Source organism: Diabrotica undecimpunctata, chromosome 5 (assembly GCF_040954645.1).
Source record: "Diabrotica undecimpunctata isolate CICGRU chromosome 5, icDiaUnde3, whole genome shotgun sequence".
In the NCBI taxonomy this organism is placed as follows: domain Eukaryota; kingdom Metazoa; phylum Arthropoda; class Insecta; order Coleoptera; family Chrysomelidae; genus Diabrotica; species Diabrotica undecimpunctata.
In genome coordinates, this window is record NC_092807.1 from 32,442,563 (window position 1) to 32,468,854 (window position 26,292).

Sequence of the window (26,292 nt, forward strand, 5' to 3'; positions counted from 1 at the left end):
AATCAATTTTGTTTTATTTAAAACTATCTGACCCGCCGAACTTCGCGACTTAAAATTAAATAATGTACCAAAGTTCAATAAGCTAATCTTTTGAGTCTGTTAAGTAACAGAACTCTCTGGGTAATGAAATGAATCTGGTCGATGTGTCAATGCGACTTTACCATTTCGAATATCTAACAACTGCTTCGAAAACACAATTGCACTTTGATCTTGGTGCAAAAACACTTGCATGTTACTTGTCAATTAGATCATCTTTACATGCCGCCACAAATTGGATGATGTTAGGCATGGTTTTAGTTTGTCCGCAGCAGTTAATTAAGGAATAATTAGCAGATGATGAACAGTCTGATAATAGAATCGTGGTTCTACCAAAAATGTTTTTGATTGTCACGAATCTCTTTTAAAGTTCTGTCCAGTTTCTGTAATGACTTCTTGTGGGCCAATGTACATTCATCCACAAAGATTAATTTGTATACCTGTAAAATCTTCTAATTGCTCTAATTTTGGCGATGTTTCAATCTGGTGTTTCATTATTTTGTATGTTTATTGGTAATTTCAACGAAAATTCAATGTGCAATTCGTCCACTTGCTAATAACGTTAGTTACAGTACAATGACCGCTACCATCCAGTAAATTCTACCACGTGGAGCTACCGCTCGAACATTCTGGACTGAATTGCGACGTATTGGACAGCAAGATCAGCATTTACAAAATTATAAAAACACCATGTAAAAATCAATATTTTCAGTCTGATTTTAATTTATTGTGTACGAAAATTTACAAAAGTATTAATTGTGAGTTCAGTTTTTAAAAAAGTATTTTTCCCAACAACATTCATAATTGGCGCAGAGTCAGTACGGAAGTGGAATAGTCTTTATAGATCCTCGTCACTTTTAAGTGTTTGTCCACTGTTCCAAGAACCAGCCCCAGGGAAACCGTCTGCTGAGTTCACCCGAGGGAATTAGAAGTTAGAAGCCTTCAGGAGCAAAGGAATACACATCGGCATCGTCTTTATCCTGTAAGCGATTTTTATCATTACTTAGAATTAAGAAGATTAAATTTTGAAAGAAAATTTTATTAAATAGACTCCTCTGAGTCCTTAGATTGAATCAGAGCTAGATTAGAAGATAAATTATAAACAAAGATTTGAATAGATAAACAGAAAGATTAAAATAATTTAAAAATATCTCCTCTAAGTCCTTAGATTGACTTTAGAGTCAGATTGAGAAACTTATTTAAAAACAAAATTGAATAGCTTAATAAATACTATATATTAATAAACATACAGATTAATAGATAGAAAATAAGTAGATTAAGATTGATATATTTACATATTGACTATTGAAAATTTACTATACTGATTTGACTATTGGCTATATATATATATATATATATATATATATATATATATATATATATATATATATATATATATATATATATATATATATATATATATATATATATTGAAATTTTTTAAAATATGGCAGTTCCACAATTTGACGTTAAAAATTTATGCATTCTTCCAAATTTTGACGGAAATCCAAATGAATTACATGAATTTATTAAAGTTTCTACAATACTTCTAAAGCATTATTATGAAAGACTTAGTGCAGCTAATATACAAAACAAATTTTTGCTTCATGGTATTATCAGTAAATTAACAGGTAGATAGATATATCTGTATATGAATGCGAAAGTTAGGATAAAATAAAAAACTCATTAATTCAAAATTTTGGAGACCAGAAGAGACAAAAATTCGCTTACAAGGACCTAGTAAATTTAAGCCAAGGCTCAACAGAATCTTTTATGCATTTTATGAAAAGATCATGGGACTTTTAAGCTGTATTAATAATTACCTAGAATTACATAGCATAAATGCTGATATTAAAAGGAGCAAACAAGAATTTTTCCGTCAACAAGCTCTTACAACATTCTTAACAGGCCTACGAAAACCAATGAGCTCTGTTATGAGAGCAATGAGACCATGAAGTTTAGTTACGGCGATACAATACGTACAGGAAGAAAATAATGTTCGATACCTCCAAAAAAAATCAAATAAGTCAACCTTCAACATCAGGAAGAAGCAAACATTATCAAGAACGCCGATCTCAGAGACAGCAGATGCCTGTACCTATCCAGAAACCATTGTATCAACAGCCAAATTTTGCACCTCCGCAATGGCAGCAACCAATGAGACAATTCTATCCGCAGAATCCGTATCAGCAACCACATCGGCAACAAAACTTCAACCAATTTAGACAAAATTCAAATCCTCCAGCATTCAGGACCCAGAACCAGTCAATTGTATGGGCACCCAAACCCGGACAGTCAAAACAGCCTAGACCAACACCTATGATTGTAATAACAAAAACCACGACCAGAGGCCGTCAAAATTTTACACCAAATTATCGAGCACAGCCAAAATTCACCGTATAAGAACTTTACAATATACAATGCCACGGAGATGAGCAAGAAGAAAATGCCAACTACAATGATTACTACGAACCTGAATACGACAATTTTCTACAAGATACATACGAAAATCAATCAACTGAATACGAAGAAAACGTAAATTTTCGAGAGGACCCACCAGAAGCAATCGGAACGTAATTGAACTTCATTCATTTCCCGACAAGAAGGACCCTACATCGAAATTTCTAAGCCTTCTTTACGACTTTTAATCAATACAGGATCCACAAAGTCATTTCTTAATCCAGAAATAGCTTCTTCATATTTTATAAGTTACATAAAACATGAACCCTTTGTCGTCACATCAATTTTTCAAAATTATTCCCAAAAATATTGTGCTGAAATCCCTTCATTTTCAGAATTTAATTCTGACAGCAAATTAAAATTTTATCTGTTTAAGTTTCACAAAACTTTTGATGGTCTTATTGGCCTCGACAATCTAAAACTCTTCGAAGCCCAATTAAACTTTCCCAAATCGCTTCTAGTTACAAAAGATTCTACAATCCCCATTAAATATTACGAAACAAATAAAACACAATTTTATTCCATTCATTTTTAAGCAAATTCTATTAGCCAAGTCAAAATTCCTGTCAAAGAAGAAAAAGGAACCATCATTATTCCAACCCAAAAAGTGCAAGGCGTCGTAGTACGAGAAGCCCTTACTAACGCCGAGAACCACCTCGCCTGGACCGAAATTGCCAACTTCACGTCAGACCCATTCATCTTTCTCTTATGGAACCACTCGAAAGCAAGAAAATAGACATTCAAGATTTCCATATATATTCCATGGAAACACCCTCCTGATCAGACTACAGACAAGATATCGACGACTTAATTAAAACCGAACATCTTAACGAAGAAGAAGGGGAACAAGTTCACCACCTATGCCGAAAATTCTCCGATATAATATTTCACCAACCAGACACTCCCCTCAGTTTTACTAACGAAGTTAAACACCACATCAGAAGCAAGGATGAAGAGCCTGTATATCCGAAATTATACCGGTATCCGTATGTGCACAAGGAAGAAGTAAAGAAACAAATCTCTTCAATGTTAGAGCAAGGGATCATTCGACTAAGCCAATCGCCATGGTCCTCGCCCATTTGGGTCGTGGCAAAGAAACCAGATTCATCCGGTAAAATAAAGTGGAGGATAGTGGTAGACTATAGAAAGGTCAACGAGAAGACAATTGACGACCGATACAGAATTCCTCACATTAGCGATATTTTGGACAAATTGGGAAGATGTCAATATTTTACGACCCTCGACTTAGCGAGCGGATTTCACCAAATCGAGATGGCTGAAGAAGACATTCCCAAAACAGCATTTAATGTGGAAAATGGACACTATGAATATTTAAGAATGCCGTTTGGACTTAAGAACGCTCCGTCCACGTTCCAACGTATGATGGACAACGTATTGAAGGGACTTCAAGGAGAAATATGCCTCATCTATATGGACTACGTAATAGTATATTCAACATCACTACAAGAACACATAGTAAATCTCACAAAAGTATTTCAACGACTAAGAGAAGCCCGACTAAAAATCCAAGTCGACAAATGTGAATTCTTAAAAAAGCAAGTTAATTTTCTGTGACACGTAGTCACATAAGAAGGCATAAAACCGAATCCAGCGAAAATTTAAGCAATAGAAAAATATCCAATACCGAAAACAGCAAAATAAATAAGAGGATTTCTTGGACTACTGTGATATTACAGGAAGTTTATTCGAGACTTCGCAAAAATCACAAAACCTCTAACAAGATGCAAAGATCGAACATACACGTGAATTCGTAGAATGCTTTGAAACGTGCAGGAAATTATTAATGAATGAGCAGTTATTACAATATCCAGATTTTTCCAAACTGCTTAACGTCACAACAGATGCCAGCAGCTTCGCTATCGGGGCAGTACTTTCCCAAGGACCGGTTGGAGTGATAAACCAATTGCCTTTGCTTCCAGGACACTAAATGAAACCGAAACCAAGTACTCCACAATAGAAAAGGAAATGTTAGCAAATGTGGCAACTAAGTATTTACGCCCCTACCTATTTGGAAGAAAATTTAAAATACTTTCAGACCACCGTCCCTTGCAATATCTATTTTCCCCAAATGAACCCAACTACAAACTAGTACGTTGGAAATTAAAATTAGAAGAATTTGATTACGAAGTAATTTACAAAAAGGGCAAAGCTGATACACATGCGGACTCACTGTCTCGAATCGAAATTCACACAAAGGAAACTAAGGACATCGATTCACAAATTAAGGAAGTCTTTGATGATTTAGTAGACATGAAAGACGATGGATGGTCAACGACTAATAATCCAGATGCAGATCGAAAAATCGACGAGATTGTAGAAGAAAAAGCAACAGAATTAATTCCAGAAAACATCCCAGAAGACACTGTTGAAAACGAAGATCAAAACATCCCAGAAGACACTGTCGAAAACGAAGATCAAAACATGGACGAAGACGGAAATGAAACAATACATACAGCAGTAGAAAACGCAATTCTTGGTATGCCTATTTCGGAAAAACCACTTAACTTCTACAATAACCAAATTATAGTCAAAATCGTCAACTACAATCCACGACCAACAATTATACAAACCTTTCCGAATAAAAGACGTTATTATATCCAGCTATCGAAAGATTAGTTAAAAGTTAATACCATAAAAATTGTTAAGGAACACCTCAACCTGAAAAAGGAGTATAAAATTTTATTTGAAGCAGAAGAAGAAATTTTTGCAGAAATTTGCGAAATTATCAGGAAAACTTTTAAACACAACGCATATGGCATTTTTATAACACATCATGGACTCCCAACAATGATAGTAGCCGATAATGGTACGGAATTTAAAAATGGAGTAATACAAGAATGTGTAGACTCTCATAAAATCTTAATCCACTATACGACACCAGAGAATCCGCAATCCAACGGGATGATTGAGAGATTTCATTCTACATTAATCGAACATCTTCGAATCTTAAGGAACACCAAAGCAAAGCTCTCGATAAAAGAACAAATGGTAGACGCTATAATTGGGTACAATAATTCCATAAATTCAGCAACGGACCCATTTACATATTAAATGGACATATCGACGCAAAATATCCTAAATCATAGAGAGATAATAAAGGAATTATACAAAGAAGTAAACCAGTATATACAAAAGAATAAAAATAAAGTCATCGAAAATAGAAACAAATCGAGACAAGACCCTATTACGTATAAACCAAGCACAAAAATCTATACACGAAAAACAGTTACCAGAAATAAATTACTGCGATATTCCGCAAAACATATAAAAAGGAATAACGAAGTGACTGTAAACACATCAAAAGCTACAGTTCACATGAAAAACATAAAACATCAACTTTTTAAAATGGACTTAGCCATCCGTATTTTAGCAGTTTACAAAATTTCGACCAAGCTCTTAGATACCAATTAAAATCAGCTCATGAAAAATTCTCAACAATTTAGCAACTTTAGGAAGCATTATCAAAGTAATTTCTGGAAATCTAGATCAAGATGACGCAGAAAAATACAACAATGCTATAGAAACCTTACAGACGAATCAGGAAAATCTTATAAATCACATTACTAAGACACAACCAAGAAATAATAGCAGAAGAAGTAAATAATATCAGCACGAATCTCAATACATCCATTTTTGACTTCAATCATTATTTGCAAGCAAGGAATGTTCTGGACCAATTAAATTTGACCCTTCAAATTATACTTCAATTACTTAATGACCTAGAAGAAGCCATTACCTTTTCTCCTATAAACACTCTCCATAACAGTGTGATCAAGAAAGACGAAATAAAATGGATCATCAATAAAATGCTAGAACACCATAAGGCAGACCAGCTTGTGTACATCGAAGACGAAGACATCCTAAAGTACTACGAGATCATCAAAGTAGATGCCTATTATTCAAACAGTACTATTATATTTATCCTTCATTTTCCTGTCCTACATCCTAATTCCTTTACTTATTATCATTTATTTCCTATAACTACCGCAAATTCTACTACAATCATTACTCCTGAGCCATACCTCCTCATAAACGAAAAATCTTTTCAATATTTGGAAGAACCATGTGCCCTAATCGACACAAGATATCTTTGCCAAGAGGAAACAATACTAGAAGCAACGAAAACTGACGACTGTATCAAACAAATCCTGCAGATGTGCACCCAAGAAGCATCTTGCCAATACACCCCCGTCCAAACTCAAGATGTTATCATACAAAGATTATGAGATGCCCACTATATAGGAATATTCCCCGAATCAACCAAAATTACAACTCGATGTTCTACAACAAACATTTTGGGCCTAAAAGAAACTTATCTCATAAATCTTCCGCCCAGATGTGAATTCAAAACCCCAATCCAAAGTTACATAAATTCAAGGACAACCATCCCAGAGGAACCGCTAATGTTTCCCAAAATTAGGACCATAGATATTCAAACAGCGATTAAATTCAAACCATTCAAACTCTCTAAGGAAGAGAAACATCTAGAGACAATCAACCCGAAATTATGGAACCATAGCCATAACCATTTTTTGGATGACTCCTTTATATATCTTTATTACAATAATCTGCCTCTATATATGTTACAGGTATAAAATAAATAACAAAAAACTCAACTCTAGCGACGAAACTCCAGAAGAGGCCAACTCAACAGTTCTGTTCGTCCCTCACAAAACTTCATCAGGGAATGGAGTAGTTACAGTACAATGATCGCTACCATCCCGTGCCGTTGCGTTTCGTCACGAAACGCAACCGTCATCTATTTTGTTATTGTCCTTACTCGACGCAATGAGTACAAAAATGATATTAATTTACATGGGTAAATTGTTGATGCATAGTGGAATATAAATATTCCCAGCATCGCTCTGAATGGCTTGATTAAGCTTGGGTATACAGTTTACTTTAATTGCTATCGATATTTAACTTTAAAAAATATAATGTTTTATTCTCGATTGGAGTCCCTTATTTTTACCCGACATATTTACTGCATTATCATATCGCTGTTCCCGAAAATTAGTGATGGAGTTAATGTGGCCACTGGAGTTTTATTCTCTGAAAATTTTTATGTACATTTTTCCATTCATGATAAGCACGGGAACGCTCGTGCAACCTTGTCGACTTTATGAATATTACGTTTTTCTGTTAAATAAAATCAAAAATTAATTATGTTACGTCCCTCCACATATATTCTCAGTTTTTATTAATAATTTTTATTATTTTATTTTTATATTTAATTCTTTACTTAACGTGTGTGTATGTCTTGTCATCGTGAATTAATACGGACCTGTACAGTCCCCCCCCTAGTCTTAAGGGAGCAAGCTACGGGACGACACGCATTTTCAATCTTAGTTTAGATAGTCCTGTATAAATCGGCGCGCTAAACACTCCAGTATTTTGTGTAACCTTGACCACGCGACTCCTTTGAGAAGATTTCTGTTCCCGAATCAGCCCAGTGCACTGAGGAAGAAGAAGAAGTATACATCAACATCACAGGTACCGTAATTTGATTGCATACACACATAGTATTTATATTAATTGATAAATTTACATATAACTTATTTTCATATTAAAATTAAGCCAGCACCTAAATAAACAATTATGAGTGAGTGTCTCTTATAGAACTTAAATCATTCAAATTATAAAAATTAAAAACCTAATTTTCGGGCACCAAAAATTACGGGCCCTAGGCACGTGCCTAGGTTGCCTAGGCCTTAGTCCGCCCATGGTTCAATACCAATAATGCTTTTTATTGCTTCACCCTTTTTCAAAACACAAAAATTATTGTAGATTCATACATAAACTACAACACCCATTGTTTCAGGGAAGCTACAGTACTAATTGTTTCTCGGAAGATGGTGAATTAATAAAAGGCTCAGAACTACAGCAATAAATTAACAATGAACGACGCATGTGTGTACTTATCTTAAAACTGGTTTATTTCCATTTTTTGCGAATTTTAGGGAGTGAGATCGGTAGCACACGGGTACTCTACTTAGGGTACTTTAAATTAGCAAAAATTTAGCAATAAAACATGTAATGTAATTTGATTACATAAAATGGTATTTTCGATCTTTTCTTAATAGCACTTGGTGATAAATGAAAAAAATCATTAATATTAAATTTATTTGCATTTCTACACATTCTCTGTAAGGGATTATTTACAGTATAAGTTCGATTATAAAATTCTAAATAAAATAAGTCTTGGGATCTGGTGTCTACAGGGAGTACGGAAGTAAACCTTTTTCAAAAGAGCACTAGCATCAATGCCTCCTCATATTAATTTATACATAAATGCTACATCTAGCAATATTCGCCTTTCTTCAAGAATAGGCAATTTAAGTAAAGATTGCAAAACAATGTATTTAATTTCATTACAGGTATTCTCAATTTAAAAGCAATAAATCTTAAGAACTTTTCTGTACTCTTTCTAATAGATCTTTGTAGCATTTATAATGAGGAGACCAAATATTGCTAACATATTCCAAAACCGATCTAATAAGGGAACAGTAAACATTTTTGAGACAATAAATATTATCAAATTCAGAGAGGCTACGTTTCATGAAACCTAAAAGTTTCATGGATCTATAAGAACCGTAAGTAAAAAGGTCCTAAAGCTTACTGTAGGGTCAAAAATTACCCCAAGATCCTTAAATGTTGTGATTACCTCTAAAATATTCGGTCCAATATGGTATTCAAATGAAATCGGATGTTGGTTTCTAAAAAATCGCATTATCTTACATTTATTTATGTTCAAATTCAAAGCATTTAAGTTACACCAATCTAATAAACTACTTAAATCATTCTGTAATAAACTAGTCATTGGAATTTTTTATAGCTCTATAAATTTTTAGATCATCAGCATAGAGAAGAATATTACTATGATAAAAACAATTTTTTATATCATTTACAAAACAATTAAAAAACAGAGGAGATAAATGTCCACCCTGTGGAACACCAAAGGTTACATTGATAGAAGATGACAAAAATTGGTTAATTTTTACAACTTGAGTTCTATCTATGAGATAGATCTCCATCCAGCCTAATAATCTTCCATGTAAACCAGCATTATAAAGTTTAGAGATTAGGACAGTATGATTAACTATATCGAATGCCTTTGAAAAGTCAGTGTAAATTACATCAACCTGGTCATAACCTTCAAATCATGGTTGCAACAATAAAGTGTTTCTTGGCATACAGCTTCAGCAATCATCATCATCTTTGGCTCTACAACCCTGGGTGGGTCTTGGCCTGGACAAGAATTAGTCTCCATTCCCCCTTATCTTTCGCCCTGGCTTTCCAATTTCTAACCCCTAGATTCCTCAAGTCATCTACTTGAGTTTTAAATCTAGACAGCTTCAGCAATAAATTAGCAATTAATTCATAGCGATTCCCTTTTATGGTTTCAACGTTTTTGGCTGATATCTCGATTTTTCCTGGGATGAGTTTTGCGCTAGGGGGATGATGGTGTAGTTTTTGGGAGTTGGTGAATGTACCAATTAACAGCAATAACCTTTAACTGTAACCCTTTTCATTGCCGAGATATAGCTATGGCTATATAAGCTTTACCATAAGTTAGCATAGCCATTGTTTCTCAGAAGCGTTTGCAGCAATATATTGTTTCTTGGCGTAAAACTTCAACAATAAATTAGCAATCAATTCCTTGTGGTTCGCTTTTTGGCCAATATCATCTTTTTCCAGGGGTGTGTTTTGAGCTAGTGGATGATGGTGTAGCTTTTGGGGATTGGAATATACCAATCAATAGTAAATAATTAGCAATAAATTATGCCGACAAGATGGGCCCTGCACCCCTTTTCCTTGTCAAAATGTAGCTATGGCTATGCTAACTTTACCATAAAGTTAGCATACCCACTATTTCTCGGAAACAGCTACAGTAATAAACTTTTTCTTTTCATAATAAATTAGCAATAACTTATAGTGTTGGTCTGAATTCGGCCTTATAAAATGGATATGTTAACTTTACAGACATATTCTTTACTTTTATTGCTCAATAGATATATTATCCATAAAACTAGCCACAGTAGACTCTCATAAGTTCGGCTTCGGTTGGTGAGCGCCAGCCAGACGCGAGCAGGTATAACGCTCATCTTTACGGTAGATCTACAGTCAGTGATTCTTGTTTCACTTACGATTTTTACTGTTTATATAGATAGTAAGTATACTTGTTGTGTGTGTGGACAATAACTGTTTCGCGTCGTGCATTAAACTGTTTTAAAATGAGTAAAACGCGTAAATGTAAGTGCAAGTCAACACGAATTGGTGGAAGATGCTCTGTGGTTGTGGTTCGTTCAAGAACGAAGAAGAGGAACCCCGTTAAGTGGACCAATCCTTAAAGAGAAGGCTATGCACTCAAAGCTTCAACCAGAACATGCGTTCTCGGCTTGGAGGGATGGCTCTCCCGATGGAAAAAGTGGCACGGGGTCCATTTTATTAGAGTTTGTGACGAGAAGCTGTCAGCAAACCCAACAGCGGCCAAAAATTTTTCTGCAGAATCTTTAAAAATCATTGGTGACCAAAACTTGAGTCCAGAGCAAATCTACAACATCGACGAAACTAGGTTAAATTTTAGACTTCTGCCCAGAAAAAACTTTGCCACCCCACAAGAAACATCTGCGGCATGATTTAAAGTCAGCAAAGAAAGGATAACAGTTGCCTTGTGTTCAAATGCCTCAGGAACCACAAGATATCCCTATTTGTCATTGGCAATTGGCACAGCAGCAAAACCTAGAGTGTTTAAGTACATAAACATGGAAACTCTACCAGTGTATTACCAGTTGCAGAAATCAGCATGGATGGACACATATTTGTTCAGGGAATGGTTTATGTGCGAATTTGTTCCGAAAGTGAAAAACCATTTAACTAAATTAAATCTGCCCATCAAAGCACTTCTACTGCTTGACAACGCGCCTAGTCACCCGGAAGGTCTTCAGTGTGACGATGAAAAAGAAATTAAATTGCTGTTCGTGCCACCCAATATAACCAGTCTTCAACAGCCAATGAACCAAGGGTTCATTGAGTGATTCAAGAGAAAGTATCGCCCAAAACTGTTTTCTGAAGTTCTTTCCAAACTGGAGGCTGATGACCACTTAGACCTCTCAAAAGTGCTGAAGTCAGTTAATATTAAGGATGTTCTGTACATGTCGGCCAAGGCATAAGACAAAATACCACTGTCAACGTTTGTAAATTCTTGGAAAAACTTTGATCAAATATAGAAGATAAGATTGACCAAGCAAACACATCAGCAGATGAGCCAAACAACATTTTTGTTAACGAACCTGATGACAATGCTGCTCTATTGCATGACCTTCAGCAACTACTGAACTGCGGTCCCATTGTTAAAGATGATGTTTTGGAGTGGATCAACTTTGAAAAGAAGCTACAAAACTAGGTTTTAAATGACAACGAAACCACTGAGTGTGTCATTCGCCAAGAAAATGAGAACGATAATGAGACAGATGTGTTTAGAATAAAGAGGAAGATGAAGAAAATAAAATGAGCCACGCTGAAGGTAAAGCAGCTTTGCAACTGGCAGCTACCTACATCGAACAGCAAAAAGAAGTAACTGCCATCAATGTAATTATTAAAAAGTGATGTGACTTTGCATATCAAAAATCAGAAAAGAAAATACAGAAAAAAATTACTGACTTTTTTTAAGTGTTTAAGAAGCCAAACCACCAATGTGCAATAATATTTTTAAATTTTATTAGATCTAGAGTTCTGTAAGTATTGTTTTATAGTATTTTTGTAATGGTCTATCTTTTCATTGTGTTAAATATATGCCAGAGTATTCCTCTGTGTTGTCTTCTACTTAATGTACAAGTGTTTTGTTTTTGCTAGATCCATACAAACAATAAATGGGCATTTTTTAGATAAGCATTGGTTAGTTCAGCCACTTTTAAGTTCCAACCGGCCTAGGGTTGGAAAACTAGGAAAAAGGGAAACCATTTCAAAACAAATAATGCTTTAAAATGTGCTGCAGGCTTATTGCATTGTCACACTATAAAATTTTCTCATAAAGTTGAGTCAAAGTACGAATAGAAAAGAATACTTCACTACAGATTCATTACTTCACAAGATTTGAGTGTGGCATTATTTTAAAGAAATGTTTAAAGTGGGACAATGCTGTAACTAAAGTCACCTACATTTGGCACAAGTACTGTAAATCAGATTTGTCCTTTTCTGTGCTTCATATTTATTTTGTTAATAAAATATTCAACCATTTGTCTCCCAAATACCATAAAAATGTAAGAGTTCCATTCTCACAGCGGTACTCACAAGTATCATCCATTTTAACTAGGTAAAAATATGTACAATAACAGTACATGATTGTAAAGCCAAAGGTATATTTGGGAAACATATTAGAATATAATTAAGCTGAACTGCATGCACATATATTTTATTTTATGACAATATTTACCAGTTACAATCAGTCTGTGTAAAGTACTACTAAGGTCTATGTGTTCCTCAGAAAGTTCCCAATTATCTTTCTTACCAAATCAGCTCATTCAATGTATTTTATTTGAGTTACTATTATTAATTATGAGGTAAACTTAATAGGATTTACAAATTTATTTAAAATTTTATTGGGAAATGTTAATACCTATATCAAGATTTATAGCTGGTACTTAAAAGTACCTCAGGTAATTAATAGAAAAATTATAAGTGAATATATATCTGGCAGCTATACCTGATATAACGTTATTTTTTTTCAGTTGGTATATGAAAGAATATATGAAAAAGCCACTAACTAATATAGAACTACTAGATATTATTCATATACTCGGTTCGCTATTCCCAGTCCAAACTGTCTAGTGAATTTAGTAATTATTTTTTTGCGAAGTTAGTTACTTTTTGACAGACTAAAAGTGGCTGGAAATTACTATACAACCAAGCACACATACTCATAGCCAATATTAATATTAAACAAACTAAATAGTAAATAAAATAGAACTTTGTGAATTGCCAACAATCAATATTTATTTATCTGCACCATATAATAAATAGTTATGTTAAATTATAACAACTAAAATATATTTTTTAAATATATACTACCCAAAATTTGATGGGTTTAGTATACACTTCCACTATTTAGAATAATTCTTCTTTTTTTAAAGAAAGAAGTCTGCAATAGTAGGATACTTGAGCTATTAATACTGAGAAGTAGGAATTGTTGTGTTGTAGGTTTCCTACAATGAATCTGTCAAAATATGCCCTAGCTAAGCAAATGGAGTTTAGCTAATAGTATGAATACTGATACTGAACCAGATTACGAACAGTCTGACATTCAGTTGTCCCATCCTGCCTATCACACTGATCCACAAATTTCTGGAAGTCTTCAAGATGAGGAGCAACAGCTATTGGATAATCATCAACACACCGTTAACAACAAAGAAGTTAAATATGAAGAAAATGAAGTGTCACTTCTGACCATAATAAAATATTTTCAATAAATTTATACTACATTTACCAATGGTACTTTTCAGTACTCTGAATCCTACCTTATTAAAATGGTTCTAAAGCTGTGTTTTAATATTTCTGTCAATTTTTTTTTTAAATTTCCTGTCAAAACTATTTTAAACAGTTACAAAAGGTTTTTATACAGTTATCTGACAGATTTTTAAAGTACATAGGTCAGATAAGTTGGTAAATAACTACTTAATTTGTAATTGTCTCTTATATGCCCTTAAAATGTATTTAAGATCAAAATTATATTAGCTGGTAAAAAAGTTATTCCGATTTATATTTCCAAACTAATATGGGGGGACTTAAATATATTGTTACTAACCTTTTTCCGTTTTTTGGTTTTCTTCAAATGAGTTAATTTCATGTTGTTCTATTTCAGTATTTATGGAACATTTCTTTAAGTCTAAATTATCATATGTCTCATGTGTAATTTGCGTATTGGATTCTTCCTGAATTTCACATTTAAAGCCATCCAAAAGAATATCATCCAATTCATTATACTCTATTTTTAATTCAGACGTTTCCTCGCTAATTTCTTGTTTTACTTCCATTTGTTTACATTAGATTTTATGTATCCCAATAATAATTTTACAGCCAAAAAGCGAAATCACAATAAAAATTCCGGTAATTTCTTTTGTTTCCTTTTATATGGCAATTAACATAACCTCTATAATGTAATGTATTTGACAATGACACATGAGGTTTGTTCCAACACAACGAAAAACCGTCACGTAACGGTTACGCTCCTGCGCACTAAACAAAATACGTTCCAACAAAAATATGATCGTTCATCTCATCGTCCTTCCGACCGTTCCAACAAAAATTATGATCGCCCAGTGACGGTTTCGTGACGATAATTTCAGTAATCTGGCAAATGCATGTACTGGTTGGGATGACTTGCGCACTAGGATTTTATTCTACTTCTTTAAATTTGTTGGGCCTAGATTAACTTAGATTTTGTATTAAAACAGCAAATTTTTGTTCAGAAAAAAGAAGTTAGGTTAATGATTTTATCACGTGCTTATGATAGACCTATTATTTATTTATATATTTGTTTCTCGTTATTTATAACTTTATAAATATGACTGACGACGAAGGAATTATTGATTTTTCTGATTATTATAGTAGTGAGGATGATTTGGAGCTATTAGCCGAACTTAGGGTGAAAAACCAGAATTATTTAGGTAGATTGATCTTTATTTTAAATTTGTGATTAATAATTAAATAACTTGGTTTAATTAATAACTTAATTAATATCAAACTACTGATTAATAATTAAATAAATAAAATAAAAAAAATAAATTTTCACCAAATTATGTCAGTTGTCGGAAAATCGTTCCAACATCAGTTTACAAATTACCGTCATCAGACGATACAAATGATGAACATGCGCATTAAAAACGGTACAAGTAGTTTCGTGACGGTTTTCGGACCGTACAAAAATTGCGTGTTGGAACAAACCTATGATGTGATGAAGTCTTAGACAAGGAAAATTCTCTTTCCTTGTCTAAGGATAAAGTCATGTAAGCTTCTTCTTCTTTTTTCACTCTTGGCGTGCATACCAGTACCTTTGCCAGCACATCAGAGAAATAACCTTTTTTTCGTGACACTGCTCCGACACAGAATAATAAACAATCAGAATGCCCACTCTGCTTGAAAAAATAAGTTCACGCATCTCGATCGCGCAGACGGAATCAGCCATGTTTTAGTCGAAATCAATGCTGTTCAGTGGCATTTTATCTGGTGTGCATAGAAAATTAACCCGGTTTGATTTATTTACGGTAACTAAGACATAATATGCACTATTTGATTCGTACTTTAAGTTGAAGAATAGATTAAATTATTTTTCCGTCGACCTTCCATTTATGATCAATTTTAACATCCTCAAAATCATTGATTAGTGACCACTATTAATGAATGATTTCATTATAGGCAACACAACATACATTGCTTGCATAAATTAATTAAACGCTCTGTGATTGGCAGTGACCTGTGGTGTAGGGTACCAAACATATACCTATTTATATTCCCACTAAAAAATTTAAAATTAAGTAGCCGCCAAAAGATGGATATTGACGAAGAGTTTAATTTAACTCCACCAGAAGTGGCAGAAACTATAGACACGGCGAAATTCCTTTTATACAAGAAGATTACCATTGTTGGTACCATGAGACGAAACAAAAAAGAAATTCCTCAATTGTTTTTGGAGCTCAAGGACAGGCAAATAAATTCTGCCTTGTTTTACTATAGTGAACAACTTACACTCTTATAATATTGTACACCAAAAACTAAAAAAAGTTGTTAGAATGCCTTCAACAATGCATGAAAAAGGTGACGAATCAAACATCACTAGCCTACCAGAGATCATTCAATTTTACAATTCCACTAACGTAGGCCTAGACACCTTGGACCAACTATGTTACACATATTCTACATAAAAATAGAACGACGCGTCATTGGCCATTATGCCTTTTTTATAACCTGCTCAATATTGTGGGATATAACTCGATATTTTTACGTGGTTCTAATGCGCCTGAAAAGGAAATTTTTGTCAACAGAAGAGCTTACCTAAAAAAACTGGCACTTGATTTAGTGAAACGTCCAATGGAAAGTCGTTTGGAATGTTCGATTTGAGGCATGAACTTTAAGAAACTATTCACAATGTACTAAGAATACCCGATCCAGTAGAAGTACAAACAAGACCGGTTGCTACCACAGGCAGATGTAAATTTTGACCCAGAAGCAAATATCGAAAATTCAGAGTTAGCTGTGCCATGTGCCGAAAATTCATTTGTTTGTAGCATCAAAAATATGCCCAACTTGTGGATATTAATATAAAATATTTTTGTATACAAAATAAACTCTTAGTATGTTAAAACAGAAAGACGGAATAAGATTTAATTTCGATTGCAGGGCATCATAGAAACGAGGAATCATAACAAATCTCATATGATATTGTCATATGATAAAATCATGTAGTGTAAAGTCGACTTAACGTATACAGGAACATTCATCATCATCCAGCCTCAAGAGTCCACTGCTGAACATATGCCTCTTCCTCATGTTTCCAACCCCGTCTATCTTGCGCCGCTCTTATCCAGTTTTTATTGAGTCTTCTTAAATCGTCAGTCCATCTTGTAGGTGGTCGACCGACGCTTCTCTTGTCTTCCCTTGGCCTCCATTCCAATAACCTCTTTGTCTATCGCCCATCTGTCATTCTGGCTATGTGTCCTGCCCATCTCCATTTTAGTCTGGCTATCTTCTCGATGATGTCAGTCACTCCGGTTCTTCTCCTGATGTCTTCGTTGGTTATTCTGTCTCGCAGAGTTATTCCTAACATGGACCTCTCCATTCTTCTCTGCGTGACTCTCAGTTTGGTAGCTGTTGCTTTTGTGTTTCTGCTCCGTACGTCAAGACTGGGAGGACGCACTGATCAAATACCTTTCTCTTTAGGCATGTGGGCAGCTCACTTTTAAAAGTTTCTCTCTAATAGCTGAAGATCTAGGTATGGCAAGAGAGATGGTACAGGAGCTCGTTGTGGCTACAGAAAATGTAGGTTTAAATATAAATATCTCGAAAACAAAAATCATGACACATGATTAGTATCATCAGTACATCAGTATTGGTGGGAAAGAAATAGAACTCGTAGATAGATATAAATACCTGGGACCATCTTCAAATGAGGGCTGAAATAAGATATATTCCAATTGACCTTCGAGGTATAATAAGGCGTTTTGTTGTGACTACCTGCAGAGCAACCCAGACAAGATAATCCCCATGACAAGAAAAGACAGCGATGTCACATGTGTTCTAACGACAACAAAACATCCAAAAATGTGCTCAGTATGTACTCACGGGAATTGTAAAGAGCATAGCATTGAAGACGTGAAATGTTTGCAGTGTACGGCGAATTAAGTCTTCGAATAATTTCAAGGTACAAAATACCCCACTTTTTGATTAAAATTCTTAATGTTTTATTTTTTTTACAGGATGAAAAGAAGAGTAGCTAATTATATTTAAGTTTTTTAAATATTTCAATTATTATTTAGTTAGTTTTCGTATAACCGTACAAAAAATACAATGTTTATGAATAGTTCATAACAATTAGGTACATATTCTGTTTTCATTTATTTTCGTGTTTTATATATTTTCTAAAGGTTTAATAAATAAAATAATCTAATTAAAAAATAACATATCTTCCGTATTTAAAATCGTGTAGGTTTTTTATTCGTCGATCACCATTAACCCAGCATACCTTAAAAAGATAATTAAATCACCATACCAGTTGAGGCGTAATGGTGTGTTTGCCCAATATATCCAATTTGCCGTACCTACCATTTAAATTTGTACGGAGAGAAATGTATGTTTAACTGCTTATCTACTAATATTCCGTTAATTTTTCACACAGTCGGATGGATGATTCCTATCTCAAATCATTAATTTGAAAAGTATCTTGAAGCGCAGGGATTAACGCTCTGATAGGTTGAATTCTTTTAAAAACCATGTATAAAATTTAGTCTGTATTATCTCGCTTAGATATTTTTTTATTTCACAGAAAAAATGACATTAACTTATACCTACATTAATACCTGTGATACAGAATAAATAAGAATCAGAATGCCCACTTGTAAGATTTTTCTCCAGTATGCACTCTCAAATGGGTTTTCAAAGAACATGTTTGGGAAAATTGCTTAAAACAAATTTCACACTTGTAACATTGTTGTCCCGTGTACACTCTCAAATGTGTTTTCAAAGAACCGGCCTGAGAAAACTGCTTAAAACAAATTTCACACTTTAAGATTTTTCACCAGTGTGCACTCTCCAATGCTTTTTCAAATAACGTGCCTGAGAAAATTGCTTAAAACAAATTTCACACTTGTAAGATTTTTCACCAGTGTGCACTCCCCAATGCTTTTTCAAATAACGTGCCTGAGAAAATTGCCTTAAACAAATTTCACACTTGTAAGATTTTTCCTCTGAGTGTACTGCTAAATGAGCTTTCAAAGAACCTGCCTGAGAAAATTTGCTTAAAACAAATTTCACACTTGAAAGATTTTTCTCCAGTGTGGACTCTCAAATGCTGTTTCAAATAATCTGACCGAGAAAACAAATTAAAACAAATTTCACACTTGTAAGATTTTTCTCCAGTGTGCACTCTCGAATGTTTTTTCAAAGAACTTGCCTGAGAAAATCGCTTAAAACAAGTTTCACACTTGTAAGCTTTTTCCCCAGTGTGCACTCTCAAATGTTTATTCAAAGAACTTGCATGAGAAAATTGCTTAAAACAAATTTCACACTTATAAGATTTTTCTCCAGTGTGCACTCTCAAATGTATTTTCAAAGAATCTTCCCGAGAAAACCGCTTAAAACAAATTTCACACTTGTAAGATTTTTCTCCAGTGTGGACTCTCAAATGTATTTTCAAAGTACGTGCTTCACTAAACCGTTTTAAACAAATTTCACACTTGTAAGATTTTTCTCCAGTGTGCACTCTCAAATGTGTTTTCAGATGACCTGCCTGAGAAAATTGCTTAAAACAAATATCACACTTGTGAGCTTTTTCACCAGCGTGCACTCTCAAATGTGTTTTCAAATGACCTGTCTGAGAAAACTGCTTAAAACAAATTTCACATTTGTTATCATTCTCCCTAGCATGAACTCTCAAATGTGTTTTCAAATAACATTTGTAAGAAAACTGATTAAAACAAATTTCGCACTTGTAAGGTCTTTGTCCAGTCGCAACTTTCATATTTTTATTTACTGTTTTTCCTTCAGGGTGTTGATTCGTATAATTTCCTATGTAAGATGATTCTTCAAATAGGGACTCCATAATTTCCTTTTCGTGTTCGTCGTGGAGATAACTTAAAATACAAACCAACTACAATATAAATATTAAAGTATAAGAAAAAATGAATGCAAGAATCAATTTTGTTTTATTTAAAACTAGCTGACCCTCCAAACCTCGCGCCTTAAAATTAAATAATGTATCAAGGTTCAATAAGCTAATCTTTCGAGTCTTTTAAGTAACGTGAAGTAAGTCAGTTAATATGAGGAATGTTGTATATATGTCGGCCAAGGCATACAACGAAATACCACGGTCAACGTTTGTAAATTCTTGGAAAAAACTTTGGCCAAATCTAGATGATAAGATTGACCAAGCAAACATATCAGCAGTTGAGCCAAACAACATTCTTGTTAACGAATCTGATGACAATGCAGCTCTATTTCACAATCATCAGCAACTACCGAACTGTGGTCCCATTGTTGAAGAAGATGTTTTGGAGTGGATCAACTTTGAGTAGAGTAGAGTAGAGTAAATTTTTATTTGCATAAATTTTTAAACATAATTGAGCAAATAACGTCACATTATTCGTTACAGATTAATATATATATATATATATATATATATATATATATATATATATATATATATATATATATATATATATATATATATATATATATATATATAAGAAAAAGTAGTCCAAAGTTTTTTGACTAGTTTGGAAAAAATATATGTAAATACTTTTTTCTTTTTGGGTGTGGTAGTCAATAAAAACAGAGCTAAGGCGTACTATTTATTCTGAATCCAAGCTTTCGGTGGTTTTTTGCCACCTTTATCAAGGTCTACAAAGAAAATTACTATGTTGTAACAATTTGAATGGTGCCAAAAAAAGGCTATAAAAAACTTACCCGAATGTAAGATTCGTGGCATAAACAACAACGTTAAATAACATGATAATACTGAAGTTGCAACTAAACTTAAAAATGTTACTGTTAAAAAAACACTTTAAAAATTACTAAATACGTTAAAAGTTAAAAACAAAATGAAGGACGACATGTTAAAACAGTCGTAGTTGCAGGCTTGATTTCAGTCACATTTCACGAGCAGAAAGAGAAAGTGGGTGGACAATTATTGTTTAAATAGTTAAGAGAAAATACAAAAACAACTTTGAAAATAACGTCTCACAAAATACTGTTTATGAATTTTGAGTACTACCAACTGTATTACCAACTTGACAATAAGCGGGAAATTAAAAATGTTATTTATAACATAAGCAATCGAAAGAAAATAGTATTTAGTAAATAGGATTAGAAAAAATAATAACTCAAACAAAACAAAACTGAATTAGTAACTGAAGTTTGATCACAAGTATTCAATTAATACTGAAATTTTTAAAAAAAGACAGGAAACAAAGAAAACTCTGAGATGCAAAATAGCTCAGTCAAAAGTCAATATAAAATTGTAAATTTTGCTAACATTCTGGATCTCAGATCTCTTATTGAGATTGTTATTATCACTCTTGCTGATATGTACCATCTCTAAGAAAGTTCTCTTAAATTTATTTTTCTCTCTGGCTAATATTTTTACATTGTTGAAATCTATCTTATGGTCTAGATCGATAGTATGCTCTGCCAAAGCACAAGTAGGTTTGTTTAATCTACAATCACTCTTATGAGAAATAATACGGCTAGACAGATTCCTTCCAGTTTCACCAATGTACGTGGATGGACATTCAGTACATTGAATGCAATAAACAACATCTGTAGTCTCTAGAGTGGTTAGGGGCTGTTTTATTTTGCTATACAGCTGACGTATGGTTTTGATGTTCTTGTTAGCTATTTTGATATTCTTAAAGTCTTTAAAAATCTTAGTGAGTTCAACGGTTAGTTTTGGAATATATGGAAGGGCATAAAAATACACACTTGTTGGAGCAGAATTATTTTGTGCTGAGGGCACTGATTGTGACATAGTAAGTCTGTTGTTTCTATTAACAAAGGGAACATTAAAATGTTCTATTCTATAATGTAGTATTCCTCTACTAAGCATCAGTTAGTTCGGCTTAGGGTCCGGTCCCGAGGTGGCCGAACTTACGGGAGTCTACTGTACTAGTTTAGACTAGACATGTAAACTTTGTCTATATTTCATTAAATGAAAAAAATTTAATCTAAATATAAGAAAAAATGTGGAAAGTAAAGTTTTATTGGTGATTGATTAGTGAGATTGATGTTAAAACTAGGAAAAAGGGAAAAAATTTTAAAACAAATAATACTTTAAAATGTGCTCCAAGCTTAGTGCATTGTCACATTAACTGAATTTTTTCATAAAGATGAGTCAAAGCAAGAATAGAAAAGAGTACTTCACTTCAGATTCATTACTTAACAAGATTTGAGTGTAGTATCTGTCAATTGAATATCATGGCATTATTTTAAAGAAATGTTAATGTGGGACAATGCTGTAACTAAAGTCACCCGCATTTGGCACAAGTACTGTAAATCAGATCAAACAGAGACAATAAGAGAGAGATGCCTTTTTCTGTGCTTCCTATTTATTTTGTTAATAAAATATCATTTAACCCTTTGTCTCCCAAATACAATAAAAATGTAAGAATTACATTCTCCCAAAGGTATTTACAAGTACCATCCATTTTAACTGGGTAAAAATATGTCTCTAATAACAGTATATGATTGCAAAGCCTAAGACATGTTTTTGAAACATAGAATATAATTAAGCTGAATTGCGAGCACAGATATTTTATTTTATGACAATATTTACCAGTTACAATCAGTTTGTTTAAAGTACTAAGGTCTATGTGTTAGTCAGAAAGTTCCCAATTATCTTTCTTACCAAATTAGCTCATTCAATTTATTTCATTTGAGTTACTGGTTGAGTTTACCAAAAGTACAAGCTGAATATAGCCGCAAATCTCAAAAATATTTCGGTTTGGCAGTGTTGGCATGTTTTTATAATGCATATGTTGTATGCTTCAAATATAAAGAGATAAAGCTTTTAAAATGTACATTATGATTATAGTATTTTATGAATTTTGCAATTTTTAATTTATATGAAGCAATAACGAGTAAATATTTGTCTCTTTCGAGATTAATTGTAAACATCTGTTGTAATCTGGCAACTGCTGATTTGACGATTGCCAAATCTATCCCCTAATCTATCAAAGGGTAATCGTTAAAAAATTTCTATTAATTAACTGTTGTTGTTTTATATAAATCAAAAATTGCAGAATTCATAACATAATATAAACAAAATATACTTTTCTAAAGCTTTATCCATTTATTCCACATGATAAAATCATATGATTTTCGGTAATAATACCGGTAACACCAACATATTTAAATATCGCGCCTTATTCTTATGTCAATTCAGCAACATTCCCTTACCGAGGGACATTCTTTATTTATTTATTGTTTGTTGCATTTATATTGAACCTATTATCAAAGAATATAGACGCTTCCTATATTATTTGCTATTATCTAATGTGTGCTATTATGTCGTATTTTTCTTTTATTATTTATTTAGTTTATTTTATTCTTAGTTTGGTGTTTTATAGTCTTCTTAGTCATAATTTTAGTTTAGTTTCTTTATTAATTATTTTTAATTTTGTATAATATCAACACTAAATTTGATATGACCACGATATCTTCGTAAGAGCCACCTGCGAGTCCAAAACGTCTGATCTTTTTCTTCTTACTGCTGTACGCTGTTGTTGCCGGCGTATTATTATTAAAAGTCGGGAAGCCAATGCAATCAAAGATTTATTTTCCATTATAATAGTTTAAAAATCTCATAGTTGATACCTGTACTGTGTCTAATATCTCTATGACCATAAACAAAAAGAAAAATCGTTAAAACTTCACTCATTGTCACTCATATCATAAGTCATAACTTATCATGCAGTGTAAACACGATTTTTTAAAACATCATAGACACGAGGAATCATAACAAATCTCATATGATATTGTCATATATGATAAAATCATGTAGTGTAAAGTCTACATTAGGTAGTTATTGCAAAGTTAACAGTGCCTGCGTTGCACTATTTACACCGCCCTATTTCGACAGTTTTGACATACGGCTGACACATCACAAATAGAGATATTGCTTGAGCTTATGCATACTTTGTTGCGTTATTTACGTTGTTTATGTTTTCTTTTCATGTTTTTCGCAAAATATTGAAAATGGATCATGATTTAGAAGCACTTATTTTAGCAAATGCTCATGATGATGATGTAGAGTTCATCATTTTAAATAACATTGTGGGAGAACATGTATTACATCCACAAAATCAAGAATTTAATTTAGAAAACATGTTGCAAGCAGATGTAAAAATAAATTTTAGGTTTAGCAGACAAGATATTCCTACATTTGCAAGAGCTTTACGCCTACCAGATTTTATTCGTAAAAATACTAGAAACTCTGTTAGTGGTAAATGCATTTGCATTCTACATTACTTGAGTGATGAGAAGGCTCGCATATCCCAGCAGGCTTAAAGATCTTCAGCTTTTATTCAATTTGTCACCTCAATCATTATCTCAAATTATTAATTAGTATATTGTTGCATTATGCTACTGTCTGATGTACTCATTTTAGAAAATTATTACTAATAAACTTGGTTTAGATAAAAGACAAATAACATACATAACCTGAGAAAGAAAATAGCGCAACGAATTCCGCACAGCGTAACGGCTCCCCTAATAACGGCAGGCCATATTTTCAATAACGCAGCGTAAGCCAAATATCACATCTGCGCATGGTCTACTGTCAAAATAACGCGTGCTGTAATACAGCAAGTGCAAAATTGACTCTGCAATATCTCTCTATTATTAATTATGAGGTAAGCTTAATAAAATCTAGAAATTGATTTAAAATTTTATTAGGAAATTTTAATATATCGAGATATGTAGCTGGTACTGAAAAGTAACTTAGATAATTAATATAAAAATTATAGGTGAATATATATATATATATATATATATATATATATATATATATATATATATATATATATATATATATATATATATATATATATCTAGCAGCTATACCTATATTATGTTGTTTTTTCTTGGTATATGATGGAATACATGAAAAAGCCACTTACTGATACAGAACTGCTAGATATTATTGAAAATGAAAATTTTGATGAATTTATCATAGATAATAGTATGGATACTCATACTGAACCAGATTACTAAGAGTCTGGCATTCAGTTGTCCCAACCTGCCTACCAAGCCAATCCACAAATTTCTGGAAGTCTTCAAGATAAGGAGCAACAGCTATTGGATAATCATCATCACACCATTAACAATAAAGAATTTAAATATGAAGAAAATGAAGTGTCACTTCTGACCATAATAAAATATTTCCAATAAATTTATACTATATTTACCAATGGTACTTTTCAGTACTGTGAATCCTACCTTACTAAATTAGTTTTAAAGCTGTGTTTTAATATTTCTGTTAAAAAACAGTAACTATTTTAAACAGTTACAATAGGTTTTTATACAGTTATCTGACAGATTTTTAAAGTACATAGGTCAGATAAGTTGGTAAATAACTACTTAATTTGTAATTGTCTCTTATATGCCTTTAAATTGTATTTAAGATCAAAATTATATTAGCTGGTAAAAAAGTTATTCCGATTTACATTTCTAAACTAATATGGGGGGAAGTTAAATATATTGTTACTAACCTTTTCCAGTTTTTTGGTTTTCTTCAAATGGGTTAATTACATGTTGTTCTATTTCAGTCCTTATGTGACATTTCTTTAAGTCTAAATTATCATATGTGTCATGTGTACTTTGCCTATTGGATTCTTCCTGAATTTCACATTTAAAGCCATCCAGAAGATTATCATCCAATTCATTATACTCTATTTTTAATTTAGACGTTTCCTCGCTAATTTCTTGTTTTACTTCCATTTGATTACACTTGATTTTATGTATCCAACAATAATTTTACAGTCAAAAAGCGAAATAACAATAAATATTCCGGTAATTTCTTCTGTTTCCTTTGTTTTATTTAGGGCAATGAACATAACCTATAATGTATGTTGTATTTCTTCTTCTTATTCTTTTTTTGGCCTATTCGCGAGGAACCACAAAGTGGTGATAGATTTCAAATGCATCCAGTTCGGGAAAACATTGAATTTGTAATTAATTTGTATACATATTAGCGACCGGTTTATATTCTAATTAACAATGACTTTGACTTCAAAAAACTATTGCAGTATTCCTCAATGTTCATCCTATTAAAATTCACAAAAAAATTCCATACATAGGTTTCCGCTGGACGAGAATATGAGAAAAATTTGGCAATGCATTTTGCGAATTGGCAGACCTATAACCAAGTACATGACTGTGCAGTTTACATTTTACTGAGAACGATTACTTTCCAAATAAGTGTTGATTAAAATATTATTTATATTTTAATATATTTATATCTAATTTACTTTATAGTAACACCTGAAACTAAATTGAGAAGACTGAAAAATG

General features: G+C 32.9%; 1 protein-coding gene across 6 annotated transcripts in view; it reads right to left on the reverse strand.

Annotated features, from left to right (window-relative positions):
- The window catches only part of LOC140441255 (uncharacterized), a 58,135-nt gene that overhangs the window by 12,754 nt on the left and 19,089 nt on the right, over window positions 1-26,292 (reverse strand). Inside the window, exons 1-2 of one of the 6 annotated variants that reach the window (XR_011950972.1) lie at window positions 25,491-25,938; window positions 12-1,016 (exon numbers count right to left, since the gene is read on the reverse strand). The exons of 2 other annotated variants lie outside the window; for them this stretch is intronic. Coding sequence is in view for 2 of the 4 variants with exons in the window: in XM_072531857.1 (XP_072387958.1) it covers window positions 25,491-25,719 (229 nt within the window). In the remaining 2 variants the exon portion in view is untranslated. Of the gene's footprint in view, window positions 1-11; window positions 1,017-14,320; window positions 14,963-25,490; window positions 25,939-26,292 lie in introns of those variants that run through there. 3 more of the 6 variants (XR_011950971.1, XM_072531857.1, XM_072531856.1) reach the window with 3 other exon arrangements.